Raw genomic sequence first — 27,287 nt, 5'->3', positions numbered from 1 at the left:
CACACACACACACACACACACACACACACACACATACAGCTATAATTTAAGATGTTTAAGACTTTGTGATAAAAGTTTAAAATATATTTGGAATGGCTGGGAACATGGCATATCACATGAAGAAACACATTCACAAGGAGAGGAATTCATTTTCGTTTTCAACTGGTGCATTACCTCCAGTTGATGTTCAAAATCCTGGGATGCTGGTCTTTCTAATACTGGATCATCCGCCTCTGAGCAATTTTCTCCTCCACTGAGTTCAAGGGCTTCACTCTCTTCATTGGTTCCACTGACTCTCTCACCTTCATTACTCTCCTTGCCTCTTCTTCCACTGCCTGTATTGGCTCTGTGTCCTTCATGGTCTCCAATGGCTGCACTTCCCCCACTGGCTGCATTTCCTCCATGGCTTCTATTAGCTCTCTGGCTTCTATAGCGGCTGAAACTTCCTTCTCCCTTATCACTTCCAGCTTTACCATCTTGCTTGCAGCTTCCATCACTGCCATAGCTTGGCCTGATAACAAGATCTAATTAATGATAGAAAGCTACCCAACAAAAATACATTTGAAAGTTAGCAAATGAAACAAAATTAGGATGTCTTATACATATGTACCATTTCCGGGCATGTTTTTGCTCTATGTGAACACTACTGGTATGATACAGACACAAAAAATGTCCCTATGTCCTATCAATCTTAAATACTGAATTAACATCATAGCCACCATCAACTCCCTGGCTGCATTTGGATGGCAGATGGAAGAGAACTTGCATCCTTCATTAGGAACATGTGTTAGGAATATGTTTTTTCTTAAATAATAGACTACTTCATGCATTAGCAACTTCACAGCCACATGATCAAGCCCATATTTTTGACTAACCACATATTTGAATAATTCTTCTTGTGATATAAATTATGTTAATTTAAACATGTGCCTTGATTGTCTGATATGTTTATTATCTACTTTGCGACAGATTCCCATTGATTGTTCTACTACTACCACCAGAAAGTTCAGTAATATAGATCTCATTAAATTAAGATAGTCACTTAATTACTTGCTAAGAACACCAAGCTTAGCAAAATGCCTCAGTGATCTTTTGCATAAGAGACAACATAAACATGTGCCTATGACAATTCAAAGAGCAAATTTATTTGACAAGGGAATTCCTGGTAGTTTTTTTAGTTGACAAAAAAGAAAAGTGTTGAATGATCTGTAGTTTGTTCTGACATGTATATCTCCAGTAATATTTAAAGAATAACAAAACAAAATATAGATTTCAATATTATAAAGCAAACAATTCTCCCACTGTTATTTATTTTTCTAAAAATATAAAAATGTACTGTATTAATGAATCATCTTTGAGAGCAGTTTAAATGCAAACCATAAACATATGTAAATAAGAACATAGTGGCTGTTTATAGAGTAGAAGCAAGTAACTATATATACAGCAAGCAGCTGGTGGTAGGCCAAAAACACTACTTCACTAAATATTATCACTTTGGGCAGCTACTCTATAAGAAGATAAAATTGAATGAGCACTGAATTTAGTTACAGTAGTTTTCAGAATCCCAAGAATAATGCTATATGTTAGTAAGCTGCAGTCTAAAACTATGAAGTGAGCGTCAAGTTTGCAATTCATTTTTCTCAGCAGATTTAGAGACTTTGTTCACAAACACCAGAACTTCATCTTACAGTTATTAAGTAGCACACTATTTAATTTGTCACCTCATTTCTCACATTCATTGTGGTTGTACAGGGTAGAATGATTCAGTAGCTTTAATTTTAAAGGAAACACCCAGACAATTCCAGTTATAAAGAACCTAATAAATACTTCAATGCTAATATAGTATTACAAGAAATGCAAGGTTAAGTGGTTTGCATTAGAATAATTTAAAATCTATTATTGAAAATCAACAATTTATCAATCTACAATGGAATTCATTCACCCACTTGGTAATAAATTTTAAAAGTAAACCAGCAATACAAATAGTTCTGAATTTATAAAACATGGATAGTGCAAGTAATCCAGAAAAACCAACCTTGGCCAACTAGGAACACCATCACGATTATTGTCTTTGTCATCAACATCCTCATCCTCATCACCACCATCATGGTCTTCACCAACATCATTAGCCTGATCAATCTGAATATCCAAGTCATCACTGCCATTGTCATGGTCATAGGTATCTTCATAAGCATCATTAGAATCATCATCATCACCATCAGTATCAGCACCAGCATCATAGAGTTCAACATAATCACCATCCTCTTCAGGTGGCTGAATGACAGGTGCAGGAGTTAACCAATCATTCCGGAAGATTTCAGAGAGTGCATTATAGCCTACCCATTCATTTGTCAAGTAAACGGGGGGTGATATTTTTCCTACTTTAAATCCATCTGGAACCTGTGTGCACAAGAAAGGTTAATATAGTCTTTAGTAGCCTTTCATTTTCTTCTAGATTGGAAAGTTTCCAAGCTGACAATATTTTAAAATATATTTTTGATTAAAATGAAGATGTTCACTCACTAGATAGAGCCAACATTTTTGTGAGGATGAGATGCCAAAACCCAAACCTCAGGCTGTGATCATTAATGGCCTTTCTGGATCACACAGGGCAAAATTCACTCACTTTATTTTTAATTAGCCCTATTTGTCTGCTGAGAAATAGGCATTTGGTTTTGGTGCTGGATAAGGGAGTGATGATTTGATGCTCTATGAAAGACAGTCCCTTTTTCCTTTTGTTTCATCTTCTGATGTTGCGATTAACACATAACTTTTAAAATTGATATGTTAATTTCCCAGCTCTAGTTTTATATAACATAGGTTGTCTTAAAGTAATGTAAACACTTCTAAGAAGTAAATTACTATAAATCCATCTTTAAGTATGGTATATGTCATATAAGCAACCTTTGGGCAATTTGAAAGAGATGTGTGTGTGTGGTAGGGTAGAGGCAATTATAAAAGTAAAACAAAATGATCTGAAAGTGCACCATAAAAAATGAAAGTCATTTTTGTTTATGAAATTAGAAGGCATTTTATTTTTCACTAAATGTTTTATATTTATGCACTGCCTCATTATCCAAGAAATATTAGACAAAAATTGAGCATCTAACCTCTACTCCTTGAGATTAGCTTCTACACATAGCCTTTTATCAATCCTCTCTCGAATAATTTCTGACACAAGAATGTGAAAATAAAACATTTTATGATCAATTGAATGTTTTTCCATTTTTAAATTTAATTTCTAGATTTAATATTCTGCATACTCACATAGCAATGGAAATTTATATTTGAAAGATTAATTAAAATCTGAACACTAATGTTTCCCTCGAGTGAAGATTAAAATATATAACTCAAAAGAAATTGAAAATTAAAAAGAAAAGATACAACTATGTTAAGAGTTAAGATGAAGACCTACATGGACGTCAACAAGCAACTTCTGATCAATAGTAGAATAAGGCGGTGATGACTGGGACCTCCTCCTGGTCACGGGACTCTCTTCCTCAGAAGAAGATTCTGTGGAATGTCAAAAAGACATTAGTAACAGCGGTGATTACAGCCACTGACTTCATTTTTATAGTGTACCAGTTCAATTCTTTGATATTTTTCTTGTAGCTTCTATTCTAGGAGATATCATCAGATAAATTCTTATGGGGCCAGGGCTCTATATTATTTTCAGAGGTAGTGACAAGCTCAAGGTTTGTTCTGTCTGTAGACCTACACAGTTTTTCTGTTTTTAATATTAAGTGTATACTTGTTAAATATTTCTATCTGGGTAAAAAAGGTGCACAGTAAGACTGGTATACAGACAGTTTTATTTAAAAAACATGTACCCAGAATAGGAAGGGCTGGGTGGTATCTCTGGCCTCCCATACTAACCAGTAGAGAAAGAGCCCAACAGCTCTTAGAAGATGATAGATTAGACAAAACTCTCAAGAGGAGAGTTAACTCTGCAATCGTAATCTCCCAATTTCTACTCAGTGATGTATCCTCAAGTATTTCAATGCAGTCAAGAAGTGAGCAACTGAAAAGCGACAAATCTTTGCCCTTTTTTATAAAGCTGGAAACCTTTCTATACAGGTACTCTGCAATAGAAATTTCTGCAGTAATAGAAAAGTTCCATATCTGCACTGTCCAATACAGTAGCCACGAGCCACACATGGCTATTAGTATTAGAAATATGGCCAGTGTGCTAGAGGGATTGGCTTTTAAATTTTATTTCATTTTCAGTTTAGTTTTAATTTTAATAGTCACATTTTGCTGGTTGCATCACAATGCACAGCTCAGTTCTATAGTGTAAATACGTCCATTTAAAATGCAAACTTATCTGGAGAAGTCTGGATTTTTAATATTAAGATTTGTGATATAGTAAACAACATCTCTGGTTAAAACAGAGTGAGAATATTTAGGCTCAAAGATCAGTAGATCAGGGTGAGCATACTTAGAAAAAGTTTCACTAAGCGAACACTCAGGTCCCTGTTTATTGTTCTTGAGTGCTTGGATTTTAAAGATAAATAGTACTATCCCTCTTTTATTTGCATCCTTGAGATATATGTGTATAGCCAAAGTGTTGACACAACAACTCCAAAAAGCATGTATTTGAAAATACTGCTATCTTTTGAGAATATTATACTGGAACACATCCAACAATTTGTGTCTGCATCTTCTGACACTCTTGTACTCTTGCCGTTTATTATCTTTCTGTAGGAAACCATTTTCTCTTAAGTCTTTTGGTATGTTTTTAGGCTAAGAAGTTTGGGAGAATGTTTGAGATTTTCAGGCAAATTTGTAGCAAGGAGTTTTGATTTCCTGCATGATGAAGTATGCAATCCCACGAGAACTTCAAATCATCTATGTGGCGTATACAACAAAATAATAGTATATACAACAAATGTAGCATATACAACAAAAAACAGGATGGCTCTGGGAAAAAAAATCCCTAAAGTTTCTCTTTATATAGACTTATTTATCACAAGATAATATCTCTGCATGAGGGGACACTATTATTTAAAAGAATTCTGCCATTATCTGAGTCTCCTAAGAAGAAGAGTGGGATTTTAAAATTTAGGTCTTCAAATATCTGATTTTCATACAGTACACATTTATATCCGTTTAATTATTAACATTTTAATAAAATCTATATACTAATTTTTGAAAATGACTTGGGGCATTTGCCCTTGTTTAACTTACTTGGATTGCTAAAAAGTAGGTAATGCCAGACTTTATGTCCCAAGGCACAAATTTTGATTTTGTTTATACTAATATTTCACAAATCTACTCATTTAACTATCTCAAAAGCACATCATAAAACACTTGTTTGAAATCCCAGTTTGTGAAGTTATTTTCTATGATTTTACTGATTAATTTTTCATGTATGTTGAGTAAAAACATCAATTTGTAAAATTTAGGGATATTTATGAGATACTGTATATATCTTACTTTGGGGAGGTGAAATAACAAACTGATATATAAAACACATGCCCACAACTACTCCATCTAATATCTCAATATTCTAAAGATTGCCTACAAATTTTAGCCTGTTGGGGCAGCCTCTCTTAAGTTCTTTTACCATATTTTTTTTCCCTTTACCATATTTTTCACACATGGTATAGAAACTAAAGTTGACACCGCCTCCCCTCCACCGCCTCCTAGACATATTCTTAATGACTACCCAACTGAAAGAAGAAACTTCAGAAGAATTACTTTCCATTTCTCAAAGGTCATTACAGACCACCCAATTGCCAAATCCAATGGCCTCTTGCTCTTAATCCTACTTGGCCTCCCTTACACTATTGATTCATTCCTTCTTGAAATTCTTTCTTGACTTCTACAATATAAACTATTAAACATTAACTCTGTTTTGACTGTTTAAACTTTGTGCTTTGAATCACCTGATGCTGCTGGGCAATTTTGAGGATTTTGCGAACTCCTTTGTCTGATGTCAATGGGCTTCTGAGCTTGTTCCAAAAGAGACGGCTGAGGAACACTAATGAAAAGACAGAAAAGCATGTGCCATGGCCTAATATTCATAAAGGGAATGTACAACTCAATATCAAGACCAAAAAAAGTTTTAAATATATGGGTATATATCAAACTGAAAAGAAGTAGAGCTTAAGTGATACTTTCCAATTTTCCGAAACCTGCTATTTTATCTATCCAGAACAGAGAAACAATTTCCAAAATACAAAAAAATTGTCTCCATATAAGTATATGTTTCCTTTACATATCATATTTATTTCTAACATTCCTATAAACTTTCTTTAAGCTAATATTCAGACATTATTATTACCTGGTTAACACAGCAATAAACATAATTCTATAGTGTATGTGAGGATTTTTACATGATCAAAAGGCTAAGTTCATGTTACATCAAATATTCCACTATTATCATCCTGATTTCAAATGCTTGGAATTCGTGCTTTTTAATGTCCTGTTTCTGATTTTGATAGATGGATGAATAAATAGATAGGACAGTATAGTATTAACTATTCAAATTGAGGGAATACTTAGAAAGTTTCTTTGGACCAGTGCTGCAAAACTTTATAGTTCCTTTGGAATTTCTATATAGGAAGGACTTTGGTTATTGATTTAGGCCTGGAACAGACAAGTCTTTTCTATGACCCCAAATTTAAGGAAAGACTCAAGTTTCATTTAATTTTATAAATGTAACCATAGTTAAAGTAAATATATTTGCTCTTCATAAATTCAAAAATCCTTTGCAACATGAACAACCAATTCCAGTTTAACAGCAATACTGATTTTTATATGCCCTGTGTTTAACAGTTATATTGATATTGTGTACCAGTAAATCTAAGGACATAAATACATGCTTTCTTTTTTTAAAAAATAATAAGATAGAAAATACATACTACATATTATCAACTCTATGCTATCTGACCATACTTTTCAGAATCTTGAATATAGTAAGTACTTAATAAATATTCACTGGATGACTGAGTGAATGGATATAGGCTAAGTCCTCTCCATTATGAGTTGGAGTTTGAGGGGGTATGATTTTCAAGGAATATCTACGTTTAAATTTAGCTTTAAAATATAAGCCATTGTATACAAAATCTAAAATATGAAACATGATCTTTGAAAGTACTGAAGATCACCAATATTACAGAGTTTAAAAATATAGGGACTGGTATAAAATATTGATATAATATTGAGTTTTAGATTTGATTTTTCCTATCAGTTGTTTCAGGCTTGCCCATTCTGTGGCATTAGCTTCGGAGGTCAGAAATTCTCTGTGTGTGTTTCATCTCTGTGTGTGAATATGATGTACTACATGATAAAACATGTACTTGAATTGTCCATGATACAAGTGAAATTCTCTATCTTTTTATCATAAATTACTAATTGAAAGCTATCAAAGAATTTATTTTGTTTCTTTCATTAAATTGTGACTCTTACCAGCTATCATCGAACTAAATAACACTGAGATTGCCATATGTCCAAATGTAAAGATCTAGTTAATGGATTGTTGCAGTTTTAAGGTTTCAAATGTGGGCCAATGATACATTGATAACTATGTTATCATTAATATTTTAGTTTTGACTTCACATAGAACTTACTGTCAAATAAATAAGCTTTAATTTTGTGATAGTAAGTTGTGAGCAATTTGAATATAGAAATCAGAGATACATACCTCAAAGAGAACTTGACATGATGTACACGATCCGGGTTATAAGGCACAGAAGCAGATTTCTCTTGGACCTGAAAGACACAATGCAATACTTCGGTAGAATTCTCAACCATAAATTCTTTTGAGTTATTAATTCATGGAAAAATGTTATTCTTCACATATTTTCTTAAAAATACAACTTATAAAGCCTGATTTTCATAAATAGATCATATTTTCATGCTTATATTATAACATTAAAACTGCTTAACCATAATTTCTGATGGTATCCTTGAATTTTAGTATAATAACAGATTCTGGAGATCATACAATCAAACACTATTATTGAGGAATCTGCAGCCCAGAGATGGAAAATGAATTTTCTAAGAATTTTACATCAAGCCAAAGAATATCTTTAATCAGAATGTAGGTCTCCCATTTTCTAATTTAATGTTCTTTTTATGTTTTCATATTACTTTTTATATCAAGTTCAAAATTCTCACTCAGAATTCAAATTCAAACTTCTCACTTACTCGCCCTTTTAAGCTAATGCTAGATTTTCAAAACTTGTAACACACACAAACACAGCATTAAAATCTATCAAGAGTCTAAAGTGTTCCATCTTTAAGAAAGTATGATTTTTTGCCCTTTATAACTTGACTGTAATATTATAATCAGTGTTTCAAATGTTTCTTCAATTCTAAATAAATTTGTATTTTATTAATTATTCAGCCATCTAATACAGCAAAAGACATGAGAAAGAACACATATAACGAGCCAGCTTTCATCAGTGGCACAGACTTACCTTCTGCAAACATTAGTAGATAGGCCCATAGAGTGTTGCTTTGCCTCATTTAATTTTATATCACTAGGTTTCTACTCAAAATAATTTGTAGCTACCCCCAAAATAGGTCATTCTGGCATTCAGCAAGGCAGTCACACTAGATTCTTTAGAAAGCCAAATTGAACATTTTACAACAAAAAATTAGCATTTTCATGCTGATAAAATCATGCTATAGTTTCTAGAAACTATACTACCCTTACTATGTGCTTTTTCCTCTTATGCAGTGACTTATCAAGATTGTCTTTACGCTCCAACAGATAGGTAAGAAATGAAAAATGTTGTCAATCGTTCACATGTTTTGCTAATAAATGTTTCCAAATACAACCAGATGTTTGGCAGTATGCAGGATAAGCAACTGACTGACTTTTTCCACTTTTGATTCAGATAACTGGCATCATACTGACACAGTCTAAGCCTCTTGGTTCATAAAGCTGATCTTATTTAGAATGTTTATTGAAACTAGTAAACCAGAGGCCAACATTATTCAGAATACACAAAGGCCAAAAACAAGAAAGGCTAATGCTTAATATGAATTGACTGTATTTGGTCTGAAAAATGGGGAGAAGAAAATGATTAGTAAGAAAAGCATACACTAAGGCAAATGATACATTCCAAACCAATCAGACACAACTCACTATATTTTGGGTTTAAGATACCATGCTTAAGGTAATAATTATCATCTGAGAGTAAGAGCCAAATCATCATTTAATAAGGCAGAGAAGGAGATATATTGCTTCTTATAATTAAATAATATAATCCAGCATATGTTCCTTCTGCCAGTGGTTAGTGTTTATAAAGCAATACTCTGTTATTCACTTGAGAGGACTGTTAGTATTGGAAGGAACATATTCAAAAAGGATGATTGTCCATGAAATACATCATAATAGACTACTGTGAAGCATGTCGAAGGAGGAAATATAGTGATCTGGGGCCCTTGTGCTGATGAAGACAATGAGACTCCTACCTCACTATCAGTAAGGCAAGAATTTCTGAGTTCTCCACCCATCCACCTAGCCACACTTAGTGTCCAAGAAATTTTTAGATAGCTAGATGTTCAGAATGCTGTCTATAATGAAACTATCTTGACTATACAGGAATTGAAACTTCCACTGGAGCCTCATCAATACCATATGTTAAATAGCTATTAATAAACTCATGAAAACAAAAGTCAACCTGGACACCAGGACTGACTTGATTATTCCCATAAATGTAAGAAAATAAATGACAGATTAAATGGCTCAGACCCAGTCAAACTACATTCCAGAACAGAGACGATCAAGGGAAAAGGTATGTGTGATTGTGTTACAAGCTGAACTACCACATTTTTCATGGGCAATAAATTTACTTAAAAGAATGACTGACAAGACAAACTATGATTATTCAATTTGGGTATCTGGCAGGCATTTTATTTAAAATCAATGAAGTAAGCCTGTCAATTCAAGGAAAAACAACTGATGTTATTTGTTAGCAACAATAAAATTGAGCTTTCAAGTGAAAATTAAAATTTTAAACTCATATCTAACACTGTGCACTTAGCTTATCAACACTTAATAAGTTGTTATGATGAAATTGATATTGATATTAACAAATGCCATTTTTTGATGTTGTATAATGTGTAAACATTTGGAAAGATTTACATACACAGTGAACCAATATTTTCCAACTGACCAATGCATGAAGATACAAAATCGTGTATGAGCTAAACATCTATTCACAGCACACAATAGACTTATAGATTTTAATATTACTGAATAAACAAAATTTCACTGATATGGTTTTAGACTCCACTTCTCTATTTTTGGTGCATTAACAAAGAATATCCATAATTATCTGAAAAATTTATCAAAACTGTCCCTTTCCAATTATCTATAGGTGAGAAACCAGCTTTTACTTATGTACTTCAACTTAAACAACATATTGCAGCAGATTGAATGCAGAAGCAGATATGAGAATCCAGCTGTTTTTCATTAAGCAAGATGGAAACTAATTATTTTTCATCAGAATTTGTTTCTTATATTAACATCTAATAGTTTAATTACTTTTTAAATGAAGTAATAGATATTTAAGTTTTTGGGTTTTAATTTCTGACATACATTGAATGACACAATCCAAGTAAACAAAAGATTTTTAGTCATCAATGTTTAAGAGTATAAAGAGATTCTGAGACCAGAAGGTTTAAGAACCAGTGTTCTAGGCACTTACTAGTGTCACAGGAACTCATATTGAGAAACTTACCTCATTTTCTTTAGGATTTGGAATGTATGGCTGCAATGGTTCTATTTGGACTTCAGCCTGAATTGAATGAAATACTTCATCATTGTCTGATGATTCATCTTCTTTGTCCTTTGAAGCAGAAAGAAAAATAAATATTTTACTTATTAAAATGTAAATAGGAGCAACTCCCACCATTTTAATATTCAATTTAAAAAATAATTTTCAAATATTCAAATTGACTTAGGTCTGCAGTTTCTAACAGTTTTTGGTTCTGGATCCTTTTTAGAATCTGAAGGATGCTATAGATTTTCCATAAAAAAACTGCATGTAGACAGACATAAATGTCCCCACATATATTTTCAGGGGGACCCTTGACCACCTACAGTTCATCCATTAGACCCATGTTAAAAACCTTTGGTCTAAAGCTTAACTCATAACCCCAAACTGTTGCATCTAGTAAATGGTTATAACTACAAAGTTTGATCCTCCTGTTCAATGGAAGATCAGTAATACAGTGGTGCAAATAGTTCTCCTTGAGTCCTAGGAGTTAAGGAAAGTTTCTGTTTTCCCATTTAAGCCAATCAGTATTATTCCTTCAATTCAAAGAGAATAATGGAAATGTGTTTTCTTTCCTTCTGGTGAGTTGAAGTAGTCACATATGTCTTTAAACTCTAATAAATTCCCAGGTATTTCAAAAGACCTGTCACTTTGAACACAACATCAAAAATTGCCTTTTTATTTATGTTTTCCTTTAAGAGTTACACACAAAGATAGGAATGCCTGTACAAGATCCTAGGGTCATGGGATTGGTAACTATTATTCACTGATCTTTTTCTCTCATTTTAGAATGGCTTCTCACATGTATATATTTAAAACACTGAATGACAATAAGTATGTGCTATGCTACTAATACTATAAGTCCTGCAGGGATGCATAAAAGTCTTTTTCAAAAATGCAAAACCCATTAGATCCAATTGTTACTTGGACTCATTGAGAATAATTATTAGCATTTTAGATGCCCTAATGTCAGGCAAATATCACCATTCCAGACTCATGCCACCCCTTCTCTATCTGGTTTCTTTTGCTTCTTATCTGCCAGTTTTTTGGGGGGGACTAGACATTCATTTCCCCTTTTGGGCCTTTGTTCTCTTGTTGCTTTCACCTTCTCTCATGTTAAACGTGTCAGGGAAATAGCATTTGCTCAATTAACTCAATGAATGCAAACCAAAATACTCCCTTATCCAGACATTTAGACAAGGTTCATTTGTAATAACTACATTAATTATTACTAGATAAATGGATGTTGATACCAAGGTTTAATTTAGGATCCACACAGGATTCCTTTTATGTAAATGGATGCTGTGAACTATTAGAAAACAACTGTTCTCCTAGTCTTTTTGACCTCTTTAATTTGCTTATGAAACCCACAAAACCTTCAGCGTCAGATTAGATTTGCCAGATTGAATCCATCAACTCTAGCCAAATTATATCCACTTATATTAGAGAATTTTGAAAGAATAAAGTTTTATTGACTAAACCAACATAAGATAAAGAGTAACATATTGCTCCCCACATTTCAAAAGAGTGCAGAGACGAATTTGTAACTTGTATCATGTTCTATGCAGATACTTCATTGATTAATTATGTAAAATGGGTGGAAAATTAGTGAGACAAGTCATACATATCGTTACCATATACAAAATGTTTTAGAAACTGCTTTTCCTTCTCATTTTAACATTAACTTAAACATCTTGAAGTACAAAAATTATTGTAGTTCTCTTGATAAATACAGTTCAACATTCTATGGGAAGAAAGAGCAAATAAACTTAGAGGCTAGAGGAACAAAACTAAACTTGTTTTTGTGTTTCTTTTAATGAGTTATATTTGAAATTTTGATCTTTGACAGTAATTTTTAAAGATCCAAAATAGTAACTTTAAATGTGCATATGGTGTCTCTTTGTTAGTTAAGGGAATAATGGGTAGAAAATAAACTAATAAAGCTATAACTTTACAGAGATATTAAGCAACTACCTGGATCATTTTTGTTTCTCAGATTTAGTCATAATTATCTGGAAATTTCAGGATAACTTATTTGAAGCAGAAATTATTTAGTTAATCTTCTCTGGGACACAAGGAATACTTATTTCACTTGGTTTTATAAGGGGAACACATGAGTATGAACTAGCATATTTTCTCTGCATATCTGGCACAGATATAACTATCAGAAACTCTTACATTTGCAACTTGTCTCAATTCTTCCTCGTGCTGATTAAAGATATCCTCCCATCTGCGTTGGTGCCTTCGCCTGCAGGCTTCTAAATCTGAAAGTTCAAACTCTTCCGGTCTCCGTGACAACTTTGCCCGGAACCTCTTTGGTGACAGTCTTTTTGCCAATGCCTGCCTTAGACTAGAAACTTTTGATTTTTTCTTCCGTGCTTGTTCTGGTTGAGAGTAAAACATGTCTGATGACAGGTTTTCCATCAGGGTTTGCAGTGGACCAAGTGGCTTTGAACTATGTGAATTTGGTGCTCGAAGTAAGTCTCTTGACAGTCCCTCTATCAGTGCTTGAACCGAGCCAGCCGCCTGCGTGGGCCCTAGTGCCCAGGCCTGCACCTGAGGTGACCCTTCGATTGGCCCCTCTACTGGAATGAGCACCTGAGTATCCAAATGTAGTGGCAACAGCACGTGGTGGTTCTGAGACAGTAGGGGCAGGAACACCTGCGCGTGCACTCGTAATGACTCGGGCTCCTCTGCCTCAGTCTCCGCCTGCATAGGCTCAGCAGCCTGTTCCTGCACCTCTGGCTGTTCAGGTCCCCGGTTCTGCTCCAGCTGCTGTTCAGGTACCTGGTTCTGCCTCTGCTGTTGTTCAGGGACCTGGCCCTGCCTTTGTTGTTGGTTAGGGATCTGATCTTGGCCCTGAAATTCCTCTGGTACCTGGTCCAGATCCTGTGGCTCTTTTGATGCCTGAGGTTGGGCCGGAGCCTGCTGCTCTTTGGGTACCTGTAGAGGCCTGGGGACCTTAACCTGAGCCTGTAGTGGCATAAGCATCCAGCCTGCCCTCCGCAGTCGTGGAGGTGCCTTCATCTGCATCTGCAGGGGCCTCGATGCCTTAGCCTTAACCTGAGCCTGTAGTGGCATGAACACCCGAGCTGCCCCCTGTAGTCGCTGAGGTGCCTGGGCTTGCCCCTGCAGAGGCCTAGGTGTGCTGTCCTGAGCCTGCAGTGGCATGAACACCCTGGCTGCTCCCTGTAGATGCTGAAGTGCCTGAACCTGTGGCTCTTCTCGATCAGGTAACCACCGTGGCTGAGATGGTTCTCCATGCAGGACTCTGAGTGGTCTGCACCTACTGCTGGTAGGCAGTCTCAAAAGCTCATGGGTACAAGAAGGTCCCCTAAAAATAAACATATAAATGGTTGCCATACAATTAGAATTGTCAGTAAAGTGAAGTCATTCAGGGGAAGTGCTTTTATTTTAAAAGATGAACATTTTCGGTAGTAAACATATTTTCAGGAAATCTTTCTTGAATCATTCCTGTAATGTCTGAAAGAGTCTTTGCATTACTCATATATCCAGTATCAATGGTCTGATAATCTACTTGATCATTCTATTGCCAGATTTAAGGACTCTTTGAGTAGTAATAAAAAATTTTTCCTTAATATTTCCACTCAAATCTCTTTTGAAAATAGAGATCTGTTTTTATTTTATTAGAAAGGATAAAGTTTTTCTGAGTGAAATGCAACAGTATGGAATCAGCCATCTTACATGAATTGCTAACATGAAATTATGTATTTGTCTAACGCACCTGAATCTTCTCATGGTGTACTGCTCCTTAATAGCTTCTTCTCTTTCAAAGATCAGAGGTATTCCTTTTTATGAAATAGAAAAAAATACATAACAATCAGCAGAGATAAATGTAGTCCACCTTAGTCATTTGTACTTTTTAATGTTCAGGATGCTGAGTGAGTTGACAAGGACAAGAGGACTGTAACTCTTCAAATCACACCTAATTGGTGATGTAGAAAATATCCTATTTTCTAGGCCCACTTTGGCAGCATGGTGCAGCTATTCCATAGAGATTAATTTCTATTGCCACGGGAAAGAAAATTTAGCGGTCTGATTACCGCAATTCTAAAGAGAAAAAATTGAGAGAGGCAAAGGGAGAAAGGGCCAAGAGAAACTAGATGGTTGGTGAGCATGGCTTATGGGTCTGTGCTCTGGATGTAAGGAGTTTATGGCTTGGGTCCACACCTATCTTTGGTTCCTTCAGTGAGGATCTTTGAAAATGAGGGACAGGATCTTTGGTTCTTTTAATGAGAAGGTAAAAAATCTAAATTCTGGGCTTTACACTTAACACATTGAAACTTTTTTGCTTCCTTCCTGTCAGCTGTGCTGTAGTGAAATATAGAAGCTTATAAACAAAAGAGTTTTCTTTTGAATTTCCTATATTAAAGAGTTTAGGAAAACTATATTTACATCTTTCATGTAATCTCCATATAAATGTCACTTTTCCTGCAGGTTATATTCTGGAAATCTTGTAACTCTGAAATTAGTGAATCCTCAAGTAGATGTGGGTCTTCCTGTATCCATTTGAGATTGGCTAACTTCTGTGTAGCTAGCCCAATAAATTCCTTCTGTGTCTCACTCCAAAATCAGACATGTATGGTTATGTAGATGGAAGAGGCTCTGCTGCAATCAATCCTGTAGCGAATCTGAGAATGCCTGCTATTTTTTTTTCAGGTTCCGCCTTTTTCCGCTCCATCACCACTCTCATCCCTGCCTATGGTGCCCCAAATTAAATGTGGAATATGAATACAACCTGTAAAGTTAGAACCTCCTAGTAGTTTCATCTGGATTTGATGAACACCCATCTTGCAATTTTTGGCATTAATATCCAGAAGCTTACTTTGATTTGAATATATTTGTTCCTTTAATTACATCTTAGAGTTAGAGATTTATACATAAAATCACCTTTGTATGGTGCACAGACATCACTTCAAAATTAGGAGCTAATAAATGGTTAGTTACAAATACATTTATCTCATTGGAGTGAGTTAACACATAAGCTGGAAGAGAACAGTAAAGATATTGATTTTGTTATCTTTTTCTTTATTTTATTTTTTAGTTAGGAATTTTCTTAAAATAAAACTGGCACACCACAAAATTCTTCTTGTGGCTTTCCAAGTCTTTGAAAAAATGAACACTTGCCAGTTGTAACTGGCAACCATTTATAATCTTATATATATATATAGATGACCATGCAAGAGACAGTGAATTAAATACACACGGCATATTATTGGAAAAACTAAATATCAAAGGCCTCAGAATTTTTACTTTCAACCTAGTTCTTAAACAAATATTAATTTTCCTGAAGAAATAAATGAATAAATTTTGCTCTTATTTGAATATTCATTCCAGTAAAATGCCGATTCACATAGTCTACCTTTTTTCTGTCTCTTTTTAATGATTCCAGTAAGATGCTTCTTTAATGACTCAACAACATGTCCTTCATTTTTTATATTTCGAACAAATGGGTGATGAAGCATGTTTGCAGAAGTAGGACGAAATAGGAAATTTTTTATCATGCACTTTTCCATGAAATTGTGGAACTTGCGGGACCTAAAAGAAATGAGTCAAATAGATAAAAGAGCTTTCTCAGGCCTACCACACCTCCTCCCACCTCCACCCACATGCCATTCTGATCGTATTTTTGAAGAGAGTTGCCTCTAGCTGTAATTGTCTTTTCAATTGCCAAATATGCTGCAGCTTGACAGTATACATTACACCACAATGCCATTTAAACCTTAGAAGAGGTCAGAGTCAATGGCAACTTCTACCTAAATAATAGTAGAAACTTCAGTGAGTTCAGAAGTATGTACACAGTAAAAGGTCAAGTGGTGGAAGGCAATTAAGTGGATACTGTGATTCATGTAGACCATGAGACCAGATTGGTCAGATCACAGTAGTCATACTTTGAAGCCTGAGTGTTTCACTTGACTATACACACTTTGGGCTACAAAGGTGTCAGTGTAATGATCCAAAAAAGGGTGTTAACAACACCAGGACTAACTAATCTTATAAAATGGCCCATGAAAACAGATGTGACCAGGAAGTCTGAATATGTAGGAAGAGTTTAATTTAATCACAAGAAGACTGTCAGCTATCAAACCATAGTCACCACTTCTACAAGGGCAAACAATAACAAAAATAAGAAGAGCTTCAGGTACTAGACAACAAAGCTTCAGCAAGAAAGTTTCCCTAGTTGGGCTGTAGCACTCTGAGAGAATAAATCCTCTTCTCTAGAGTCTGTGGATGTTTACTTTAACAGGTCAAACGACTGAGCTGTATATCACAACCACTGACTGCCCACCTAGGCTCAGTGAAAAACTTTACAAATGGGTTTCCATTGGTCCATCCCATTACTGGAGATACAACTGAATATGCCATTAATGCCAAGGTAGCAATGTCATCATAATATACTATGGAGGGTATTATTTCTAGTTGGCTAGCCAGCTCTTAAAGAACACTATTCATTTAAGACCCCCTTACTTAAGGTATTGGTTTTTAGGAATTATCATCCAACAAGGGTGTTGAAGCAGGATTGACCAAATGAATTAAAACTTCTTTGCTAAATAAAAATGTCAAGTTAATGTATTTAAGAGATTAAGTCGTTCATCTTTACCATCCGCTGGATTTGACTTTGGGAGCAGATTCTCGCAAAATTACAAAGAGGGCTTCCAAAGGCTGAAGGTTACACAGGGCTGCAAAGGAAAATGGGTAAGTTCAGAATGAGTAAGAAGGGTAAGTACAGAACATACTCCTTTTTCTAGAGGGGATTCTCATACCAGTATTCTTTCACAGATCATGTTGAATTAAGTAATAGATACAAAAGAGTGGAGTTAGAGGAAAAGCTGCTTTTTAACGCCAACAGTCCTTTATATAAGATCATAAAGCTTAACTATTGCCAGGTGTGACAAATAATAATAAATTACACTAGATAAATTATTTGAAATGTGTGATTGATGACTTGAATCTTGAGAAGAAAACTACACAAATGGAAAGAAGCACCATTCTGTGTTTTTGCATTGCAGATATCTATAGCTGTAAAACTGGAACATGTAATTATAGGATGAAAAAGTCGACCAGAGTAGTAACTAAGCACAACAATATGTAAAGAATGTTTAGTAGTCTAAAAAGATGAAAATAATCTCTTTTAGAAACTGACAGTCCTAGGAAAGAGGTAGATATAGTGCAACTGTCAAAAACACACTCTCGAGAGTAAGATCACCTGGGTTCAAATCCTAATTCTGCCTTTGTGACCTGGGCAAATTACTTAGCCTTTCTGTGCCTCAGTTTCTTCATCTAAAAACAGGCAATATATCAAGAATTCCTTCAAAGAGTTGTTGTGAGAATTAAATGGCAACCTACATATAAAAGTGTCTGGCACAGAATAGGCACTTAATAAATATTAGCTATTGATACTATTATAAGAAAGAATTTAACTATCTGGCACCTCAATTCTATGCCAAATTATTAGACTTTCATTCTCTTTTTCAGACACACAGCCATACAGAGAAAACTCTATTCCAATATGTGCTATATAAATGCATTACCTCATTGGTTTGAGAATTCTGGGGTTTTCTCTAAGTGTTTAAATATGTGTCTCACTTCACTTATTTCCTCTAGTGTTTTGATTAAAGAACACTGGCAGTGCTAAAACTCCCCAAAGGAGAGCCATAGTGTAAATTTCATCTAACATTAAAAGTGTGTCATTCATGTGAGGACAATTTGATATTAATGACCTTTTAGAGTCATCCTTCCCCTCCCAAAATACATCTGCGGGAAAACTACGATGCCAAACTGGCCTCTCATGGTAGTAGGAACTCCCCAGGGGAATTTCATTAGTGTGATATAAAGGCAATTGTTCAGAGGTCAAGCTTTTGATTCAATTACATGGGTATAAATTAGTAGAAGGTGCAGGTATATTATTGAGGGCAGAATTAGCCCCAAGCTTAAAACATCAGGATCATATTTGACTCTCTTCATTCCTTTACTGTGTCTAATCAGTCACCAGATTCTGTCCTTTAAACATATTGTAAGTGAATTTGTACAATATTAAGTGGTTGTCATTTATTAACATATAAGCATCTCAGTCAACTAACAACCTCTTCAGGGTCAAGAGTCAGGGTGTAGACTAGGCAAGTTTTCATTAAAGGAAAGAAGTCCACAAAGGAATGAAGCATAGGGTGAGTATAAGAACTATGTGAAATAGCAATTGTGGAGGTTTCCTATATGGCCTGATTTTAGAAATGCAAGTTAATGTCCCCTTCCCATATCTCCTAACACTGCCTAAATTTTCACCATTAGAGTCTTATTTAAAATGGTAAATCTCCTTTAAAAACGACATCTCTTGGTGGGTTGGAGACATTAAATTGGGCATAGTTTGAGTTGTTTTAAATAATGTGGTTTACAATACACTCAGGTAAAGATTGACCTAGGATGTAAGGGAAGGACACTACAAGGAACAGAAGCAGGATTATAAACAAGCATGGCTGATAATATTAAAAATAAAATCTACAATGCCAAGGAGAAGGCCAACATAGGGAAAGATACAGTTCAGATTAAGGTAAATTGGCTGGTGTAGATCCTTGATGAGGAAGGAGAGTTAAACTGTCAATCCTATCCTGCTTCTCCACCAGGCAATAATTTACTTTTCTATAAAGAATAGAGAAACTAAGAACCACACATATTCAATATTAATTGATATTCTGATGTTTGAATAACTACTAGCAATGTTCTGGCCTTGGTTTAAAGGTCTGCACATTAAGTTTGAATTCCTATCCAGAACCCAAGGACTTAAGAAAGTCCTGATGTGAAATGGTCCAGATCTTCTCTCCTCTGAGAGCCTATACAGCACCCTTTCAGTGAGAAGTTATTCTCCTTCTCTTTTTACTTCCTTGAGAGAGACACCTTAAAGACAGAAGGGATTTTGTTATCTGGATCTCAGAGGCAATTATCCTGTAACTGTCACTTTGGAAGGCCATCCCCTCTGAGGTAATAATTATCACAACCTGGAGGATTTCTGCAGTTAAACTGATGACAATCATTCCCACCCAAAGTTAATATTCCAGGCAATAAAAGAGGCTGGTGAAAGACAAATGTTTTAGCAGTATGGCTATTTCAAATTTCTCATGACCAAAGGTACACCACCCCAGTGACTATTTATCCAGGCATGCTGGCCCTATTTTCTCTTTTGAGTTAAGAATCTCCTGGTCCTCAGTTGCCTTTTTCAAAAAAGTTGCCATTTATGTACTGTGTGAAAAACTCTGTACTTCTGTGAGTTTGCTCACTATCACTTTTTTTCTCACACAATTTAAGGTTTTAGAATGAAAATGTGAAACAAAGAAAGGTGAATCAAGAAGTACAAATCTGCAAAATGTAGAAAGCTGTTTTTTTTAAAAAGACATGGTGAGGAACATTCAGAAACAATAGAAAGAATATACTACTTGATGTAGTCATGCATCCTAATCAAATACATGCATTAATACTCATGAAATACAATATTGTATATTTAAAGAGAGAAAGAGAGGAGGACAGGAGGGAAGAAGAGGAGGAAGAAGAAGAAGACGAAGACAAAGATGAAGAAGAAGAAAAAACTGCTCATTATAACATAATTTTAGCATGTTTCACAAAGAGATATAATCATGAGATGATGAGGAATAATACATGTGGAGTAAACAATTTCTCCATCATTAAAAGAAATTCATCCAAGATAGGTACTTTGTAGTTTTTCTGACATAAAAGAGAGACAGCAGTGACTTGATTCTCATATCTGTCCCAGCTTTAATGCAAGCCTCTTCTGTGATATTCCAAGGGACACCAGGAATTCTTAACAGTTATGTTACCGTTGTTTCTGCTCTTTGAGATTACTGCCATTGGCCTTAAAATATAGTACTAAGATAGTCCGAGCTTATAAACCTTGGTGGGTAGATATTGTGCAGACAAAGCATGCAGGAACATGGGAACCTACAAGATCTGCTTGGAGAGAGAGAAGCAAAGCAATTTCAACTCTTGTGTCCCAACACACACACACACTCCAGGCATTTCTATTACTTCTCATCCAACAATACTAGGAATGTGTTTATCATTTATACCCTTGGATTTAGGAATTGAGGACAGCAAATATGCTCTGCTTATAGGGTCATACATTACATGGTTTTCAATCATTTGTACCCAAGTTTACATTCCATTTTTACTTTCCTACCAGAATGCAGTATCCTGAGAGAACAGGATGCTGACAGGTCATTTAAATCATGGAAAGGAGCGGGAAACAAGAGAAAATGGAGCCTTCTGAGCAATTAGAGACAATGGAGTGGCTGAAAGGAGCAAGGAAGGTACCACTGATAAACTGAACTGAATTCAAAGGGGGAAAACACAGCTAATTTCTCAACATTGTTGAGGATTGACTCAATTTCAATAAACAACTGGAGGATTTTCTCAACTGTCACAGTCTGAAGTAGCAGCAGTGTATAACTGTAAGTGTTCTAGAACCTAAATATTCCACCAATCAATATATACTAGAATGCCTTTAGATTCTGTTTGGTCAGGAATGTCAGGACCAAATATTATGGAGGCTAAATTGAAATAACACTCAACCAGCCTAAAGTAACATATCTTAAGAGAAAAATACAAACTCTTATAAACATACATGGCCATTTTGACTAGAGCATTTAATCACAAAAGGCCACAATTTATAGTTTGGCACATAGTGTGGCACCTGTTTGGCCAGTACAAGCTGACTAGTATAAGCGGAAGATTTGTATAGCATGTTTCCCTTATTCTTAATAAGCATCAAATATTTTTACTCACGAGGAGCCCCTTCAGCCATTTCAATAGCAGTGATTCCCACGGACCACACATCACTCTGCAAAGGAAACGATGACCCAAAAAAATGTCACTTAAAAATAGGAAACTGATAGTATTTAGAATCTCAAAGCAATCTTTGGCTGAGGGGAGGTGTCAATGCCACAGCCATTTTATGTGTTTTCTATAAGGAAGATTCATTATAGACGGATGTTATAGGAAGAGGTTATCTGACCTTGTGACCAGCCAGTGCTGCACTACACAACAAGTTGATATGGGATGGGATTCAGTGTAAGGAAAATTCATTTTGGATGTATTGCTATTGTTACATTAACTGAAATACCAAAAGGAATTTGCTGTAAAGAAGTCCTATCACATAGACCTAGTAGCTGTGTGATCTTAGGTAAGTGATTTAACTCTCTGTACCTCAATTTCACTCTATGTAAAGTAGAGATAATAACGGTATCAATGTTATAGAACTGGTATAAGTATTAAATAAAATTATATATACATATATGTGTATATATACATATATATATACACATATACATACATACATATATATACGTATACATAATTTTATTTAATATTTATACATATATATGTATATATATACATATGTACTTTCAGTAGTTCCTTGAATATAGTAAATTGAGGACAGAACTATTATAATTCTAGGAAATTATATTCTAGGATGCTCTAGGAAATGACCCTCACTACTATTAACTGTACTCTGTTTTTAGAATGTGGAAAGGTCACAGAACTAGAGGTACACTATTTAGCTTAATAACTCAAACAGGTTAACTTAATTCTTAGAACACCTGTTTATAAATGTTAGCTTCAAAGCGTTGTTGTGATGGTTTAAGTTTAAGCTTTTTTTCAGTTACATGGGATTAAAAGTTAAAAATATATAATTAACATGGTTGAAAGTCCTTGGAAGACTGCCCAAAAGTGTACAGCTATAATGCATTATTTTTACAGCAAGCCACTTAAAGAATATTATACTTCCACTGTATTGAACTATAATAAGCTCTCAACAGATCTGCTTACAGATCAAGCAGAGGGCATTTAAGGGAAAGGGAAAAGAGATGAAACGTGAATTAATAAACTTCAAGTATTGAGTCCTAGGTTCCACACAACGAAACCACAATGAATTGTTTGGATGACTTATGATGTGGAGAGTGAGTGTGGTTTTTCCAGTCTATAGCAAATGGAGAGTTTTTTTTTCCACATCAGCTTTTTGAAATGTGTACATAGATGTATATTGTCCAAATTGCAGCTTCAGTGGAAACTTTAATAAATAGCATGAATTGTTACTTAATTTGTCTATTCCACTGATTTTCTGTGGTTTGGAGGTGAACCATGCCAAGGACTTTCTCCATTACCCTGGGTAATCAAATTATTATTATTTTTTTCTTCTGGAGCTAAGTTACTGTGGGACTAATAATTGGCTTTACATTTATTCATTTTTAAGTTTACAAAGCACTCTACCCCTGGAAGTTAAATTTCCATATAAAGCCACATAATATAATATTTTTACCAAGAAGTTGCAAGCAGTATGAACTAGACATTCTTCCTCAAATGCAGATAACTCCCAAGGTCTACTTTTTCTACATTCTTAGAAAATATTATTTTATGCATATAATTAAACCACATATAGGAATAGTAGCCAGTATTTCCTATTGCAGTCTATGTGAAAGAAGGAGCTGCCTGCTTTCTATTCTTTTATTTCATAATTTAAAGTAAAAAGGTCAAAAGTCCTCACCAAATTTTGATTCCTACTATCTGAATCCTCACACTTACTCTGTAATCATAGGAGCGTCTGGGGTCCTCATCACAGTCAATCACCTCAGGTGCCATCCAGTATGGTGTTCCAATGAAGCTATTTCTCCTCCCATTCGTTCTGCTCACCTGGGCACTCACTCCAAAATCCACTGCAAAATTCATTTGTCAAAATAATTAATCAGTAACAAAAAGCTCAATAAGTCATTGCTTTAACTTGGAAAGCCAATACAAAAGCCACAATGGATAACAGACTTTCATTCCAGCTCAGCAAACTTTACCACGAAGTCTACTCCAGGAATACTGGGAAATAGGCTTTTGCTGGTATTTATGTTGGAAAGAGACTCAGCAGTGCTATTATAAATCTACAGTAGGTTTGGCTGAATGTTTACCATGAATATTAAAAATAAAGTTCCATCAGTACACTCCGAACCTCTGAAGTGATAACATATGTAGTGTTTGGACCTGCCACCAACCTGAAGGAAGACCAGCACTATAAGCAACATCTAAGAAATCTAAAACTTATTAGTACTTTATTAGGAAGCCTCACTCATGACATTTGAAAGCCCTATCAAACTGATAAAAAAATGAGTTTTATGCTAAAATTTAGTTTAAGTTCTTGTACAGATCTTCTGAATCAGATGCAAATATTTACTGTGGTATCCATATCTTAGCTTAGAATACAAAAATTCAGTCTTCTATTCATCTGTGGGATATATTATATGAAAATATTTAGCATGGTATCCTCAGAAACAGAAAGAAAAAAGGCTAAAGTAGACCAGGGTTATTTAGTCCAGAAAAAATAAGACAGGGATGAAAAATGAAGTAGATTTTCTAATTTAGAATGGTTTCCAGGAATCTAGAGGATGGCTAACAACATTGACTGAAAAGTAGTTTAAAAATCTAAGGAGAAGAAAAGAAAAATTTAAAAAGTTAAGAGTTTAAGATAGTGTTTAAGGAAAGATCTAACAACAATAGTGATTAAGGAAGAACAACAACAATAAAATCTCCATAATATATGAAAATAATCATTGCGTATTGTACAATCTCATTATTTAGATTTTCTCTTTTTGGAGACTAGGTTACATCAGAGCTCAGCATTCTCACTATATTTGAGGGCCCACTTTAAGGGCCAAGAAATACTTATGAAGGCTGTAAACTGTTATATGACATTCAAAGAAAAAAATAAAAGAAGAAAAGACTAGAAGAAAGAGTGATAAATGGAAGAAAAGGAAAAAAAGAAAAGCTAAAATTAAAAGTAGACATGAGACCTCAACAGTGGCATCATTTAACCTTTTCTTTAATGAACTAGGGACCAGAATATGAGGATTATTGATCAATTGCAATTGGAATACAACCATTTTTGGTCTCTTTCCTTTCTGTCACTCCCTTTCCTTTCTGTCATTCCCCTTGACTGTCATTGGGTTTAACTTCTGCAAATTTCTCCTTATAATATATTGTTTAAAAAAATGAAGCGATCTAAGAAATCTAAAACCAAATGTATGAGGATTACATGCACAATAAACCTGATTAAATTCTAATCCAGTGCTAAAAGGTCTCTCCTACAGAGTCAAGTACATGATCTTTAGTGCATGGGCTTTGTGACAGATTTTTCAATGGCTTTTGACTTACAATTTCTCTTCAGTGTTGTAAATGGTAATGTTGACCAGCAACTGGACCCAAATATACAGGAGTGCTGTGACATGTGAACACAGAGTGTAGCCTTGTGACAGTCTATCTATCCTGCACATTTGAATGTGAGATTCAAGTGACCCTCATGTATTTTAACACAGTGTCTTAAAATAAAATTTTTAGCTTTATAGCTTTTATACACAAAAGACATAATACATTTTCTTGAAGTTACTTTTCACTTATTTCAAGAACAATTATTACCTTATGCTTCTTCCACAAATATTCAGTGAAAAGCAACCTCAGTGAATAGACAAAGTCTCTACTTTGGTTGTATTTATTTAGCAGGAAAATGGGAATGATCTTAAGGTCATGCTAGAGACATGGTAGGCAAGAATTGATGTAATTAAAAATAATACAAAACTATTATGCTGTACACCAGAAATTGATACAACATTGTAAACTGACTATACTTCAATAAAAAATACAGAATTAGATACTAGTGATTTATGTTCTATATCAATGAGGTCATCTGCCATTACATAGTACTGACGTTATTCGTATGGTATTATTTAAAAATCAACCAACAATATTTATTTAAAACATTAAAGATGCAACATATTGTTCCTTGTGTGCCTGTGAGACAATAAGTGTAGTTATTTTTCAATAACTTATGCCATTCTTTACCCTGAACACTAGAATAGAAAGCCAGGGACTTTCTGGTCTTTTGACTTCTAATTCTGAATTTGATTTGGATATTACTGGAGCATCATTTCTAACTGGTATCAGTTCTTTAAATATTTGAGGGAAAATTCCAATGAAGCAATTTGTGCTTAAGTAAATTAAAATTTCTTAGGTTCTTTGATATTCTTTGGAAACTATGGCTTTGTGATGGGGAAGAATTATCTCTTTGTTTAATCCCTGTCCGTGGCACAGAAACTTGCACACGGTAAATACTAAATTCAACTGCTGAAATAAATATAATAGCTAAACCTAACGGAGGGTAAAGCAATGACCAAAATGTAAAGCTCCCATTATAATTTAAAAGTTGTTTTTATCTATATGATTTCAGAGAAGCAGTTAGGTGTGTCTTTCTCTTGTCCCACACCTCCCAACCCAAGCAAAATTTCAAATTCTAACTTGTTCGGTAGTCAGGGAAAATACAGCCTAAATAAATAGAGAAGATTGTTAGTGACATGATAGAAAACACAGTAATCTTAAAGGAGTTTTCTCCATTAAGAAATTTTAGAGGCCTCACTTAAAGTACTATATGAATAAACTTACCTAGTTTTACTTCAGCATTATGAGTCAGTAGCACATTCTGACCTTTGATGTCCCGGTGAATCACACGATGTGCATGAAGATGAGCTAAGCCCTGCATAAGTATATTTACATTAAAAAAAAAAACCAACATCAGTATATATTTTTTCTCTTTTTCTGGTACTGTTCTTAGTATTTTTTGAAAAACTTTTGGTAAGAAAAATGGCCCAGATTTGCATTTTTCAGACAAAATTCTTTCTTTAGGCTAGAATTACTACAACCAGTTCCCAGAAATACTACTTTTGGCTATAAGGAAAGGAAAATAAATCAGGACACCCATGAAAGAAAAAGAACACCAAAAATTAATGTTTGTATACATTGGGCCGTTTACCTTCCTTTGTAGCCTCCATTTTTCCAACTAACCATAAGAGTAAAGACCTGGACATCTTAAATATCATAGCTCAGTCATTGCTTTACTCTATTCCTCATCCAACCATTTGTTTAGTCCAAAATATTTTCTAGTCAACCTTGTAGGCTGAGAATTTGGGGGAATATGGAAATTCATTTTAAAGTATTTGCAATTTGTATTGGCTTACCATGCTGTCTCCAGACCATTCACCACTAATACTAACCCGTGACCTGGCTACCCCTGCCCTGGCTTCAGTGAGATTGCTCCAGATCTAACTGGGGATTAATAATAGAAGTAACAGCAAAAACAGCTAATATTTATTGAGTCATTATTCTTTGCCAAGCACTATGCTAAGTGATTTACATGAAGTAAATTATTGAATCTTCATAGCAACCCTTTGAGGAATGTGCTAATATCACCCCAAAGTACAGATGAGGAAAATGAGATCTTGAGAAATTAAGTAATTGTCTCAAGGACACACAGAAAATACACAATGAACCAGAATTTAAACTCAGTCCAGAGTTTGTACTCAATTATTTACATGATTACCATAAGTGAATCCAATTAAGATGGGAGGAAAGATATTCTAGTTTTTTATCAGTGGTGCTGTTCAGTTCTGTTAATATTCTTCTTGGGTGACCTTAAACACTTAAGACACAAAGAAAAAT

The 27,287-nt window shown here is 34.7% G+C and overlaps 1 protein-coding gene across 4 annotated transcripts in view; it reads right to left on the bottom strand.

Annotated features, from left to right (window-relative positions):
• NRK (Nik related kinase) overlaps positions 1-27,287 on the bottom strand; it is a 116,636-nt gene that overhangs the window by 24,907 nt on the left and 64,442 nt on the right. For 3 of the 4 annotated variants that reach the window (XM_064482874.1, XM_010980020.3, XM_064482872.1), the window contains exons 7-19: positions 26,235-26,325; positions 23,343-23,473; positions 21,546-21,600; positions 17,359-17,437; positions 16,120-16,295; positions 14,482-14,545; positions 12,915-14,070; positions 10,701-10,808; positions 7,649-7,716; positions 5,889-5,983; positions 3,416-3,513; positions 2,036-2,400; positions 175-511 (exon numbers count right to left, since the gene is read on the bottom strand). In XM_064482874.1, coding sequence (XP_064338944.1) covers positions 175-511; positions 2,036-2,400; positions 3,416-3,513; positions 5,889-5,983; positions 7,649-7,716; positions 10,701-10,808; positions 12,915-14,070; positions 14,482-14,545; positions 16,120-16,295; positions 17,359-17,437; positions 21,546-21,600; positions 23,343-23,473; positions 26,235-26,325 — 2,823 coding nt within the window. The remainder of the gene's footprint in view (positions 1-174; positions 512-2,035; positions 2,401-3,415; positions 3,514-5,888; positions 5,984-7,648; positions 7,717-10,700; positions 10,809-12,914; positions 14,071-14,481; positions 14,546-16,119; positions 16,296-17,358; positions 17,438-21,545; positions 21,601-23,342; positions 23,474-26,234; positions 26,326-27,287) is intronic. The other variant, XM_064482873.1, reaches the window with a different exon arrangement.

The sequence above is a fragment of the Camelus dromedarius genome, chromosome X, assembly GCF_036321535.1.
Source record: "Camelus dromedarius isolate mCamDro1 chromosome X, mCamDro1.pat, whole genome shotgun sequence".
NCBI classification, from domain to species: domain Eukaryota; kingdom Metazoa; phylum Chordata; class Mammalia; order Artiodactyla; family Camelidae; genus Camelus; species Camelus dromedarius.
This window is presented reverse-complemented; position numbering and strand designations above follow the sequence as displayed.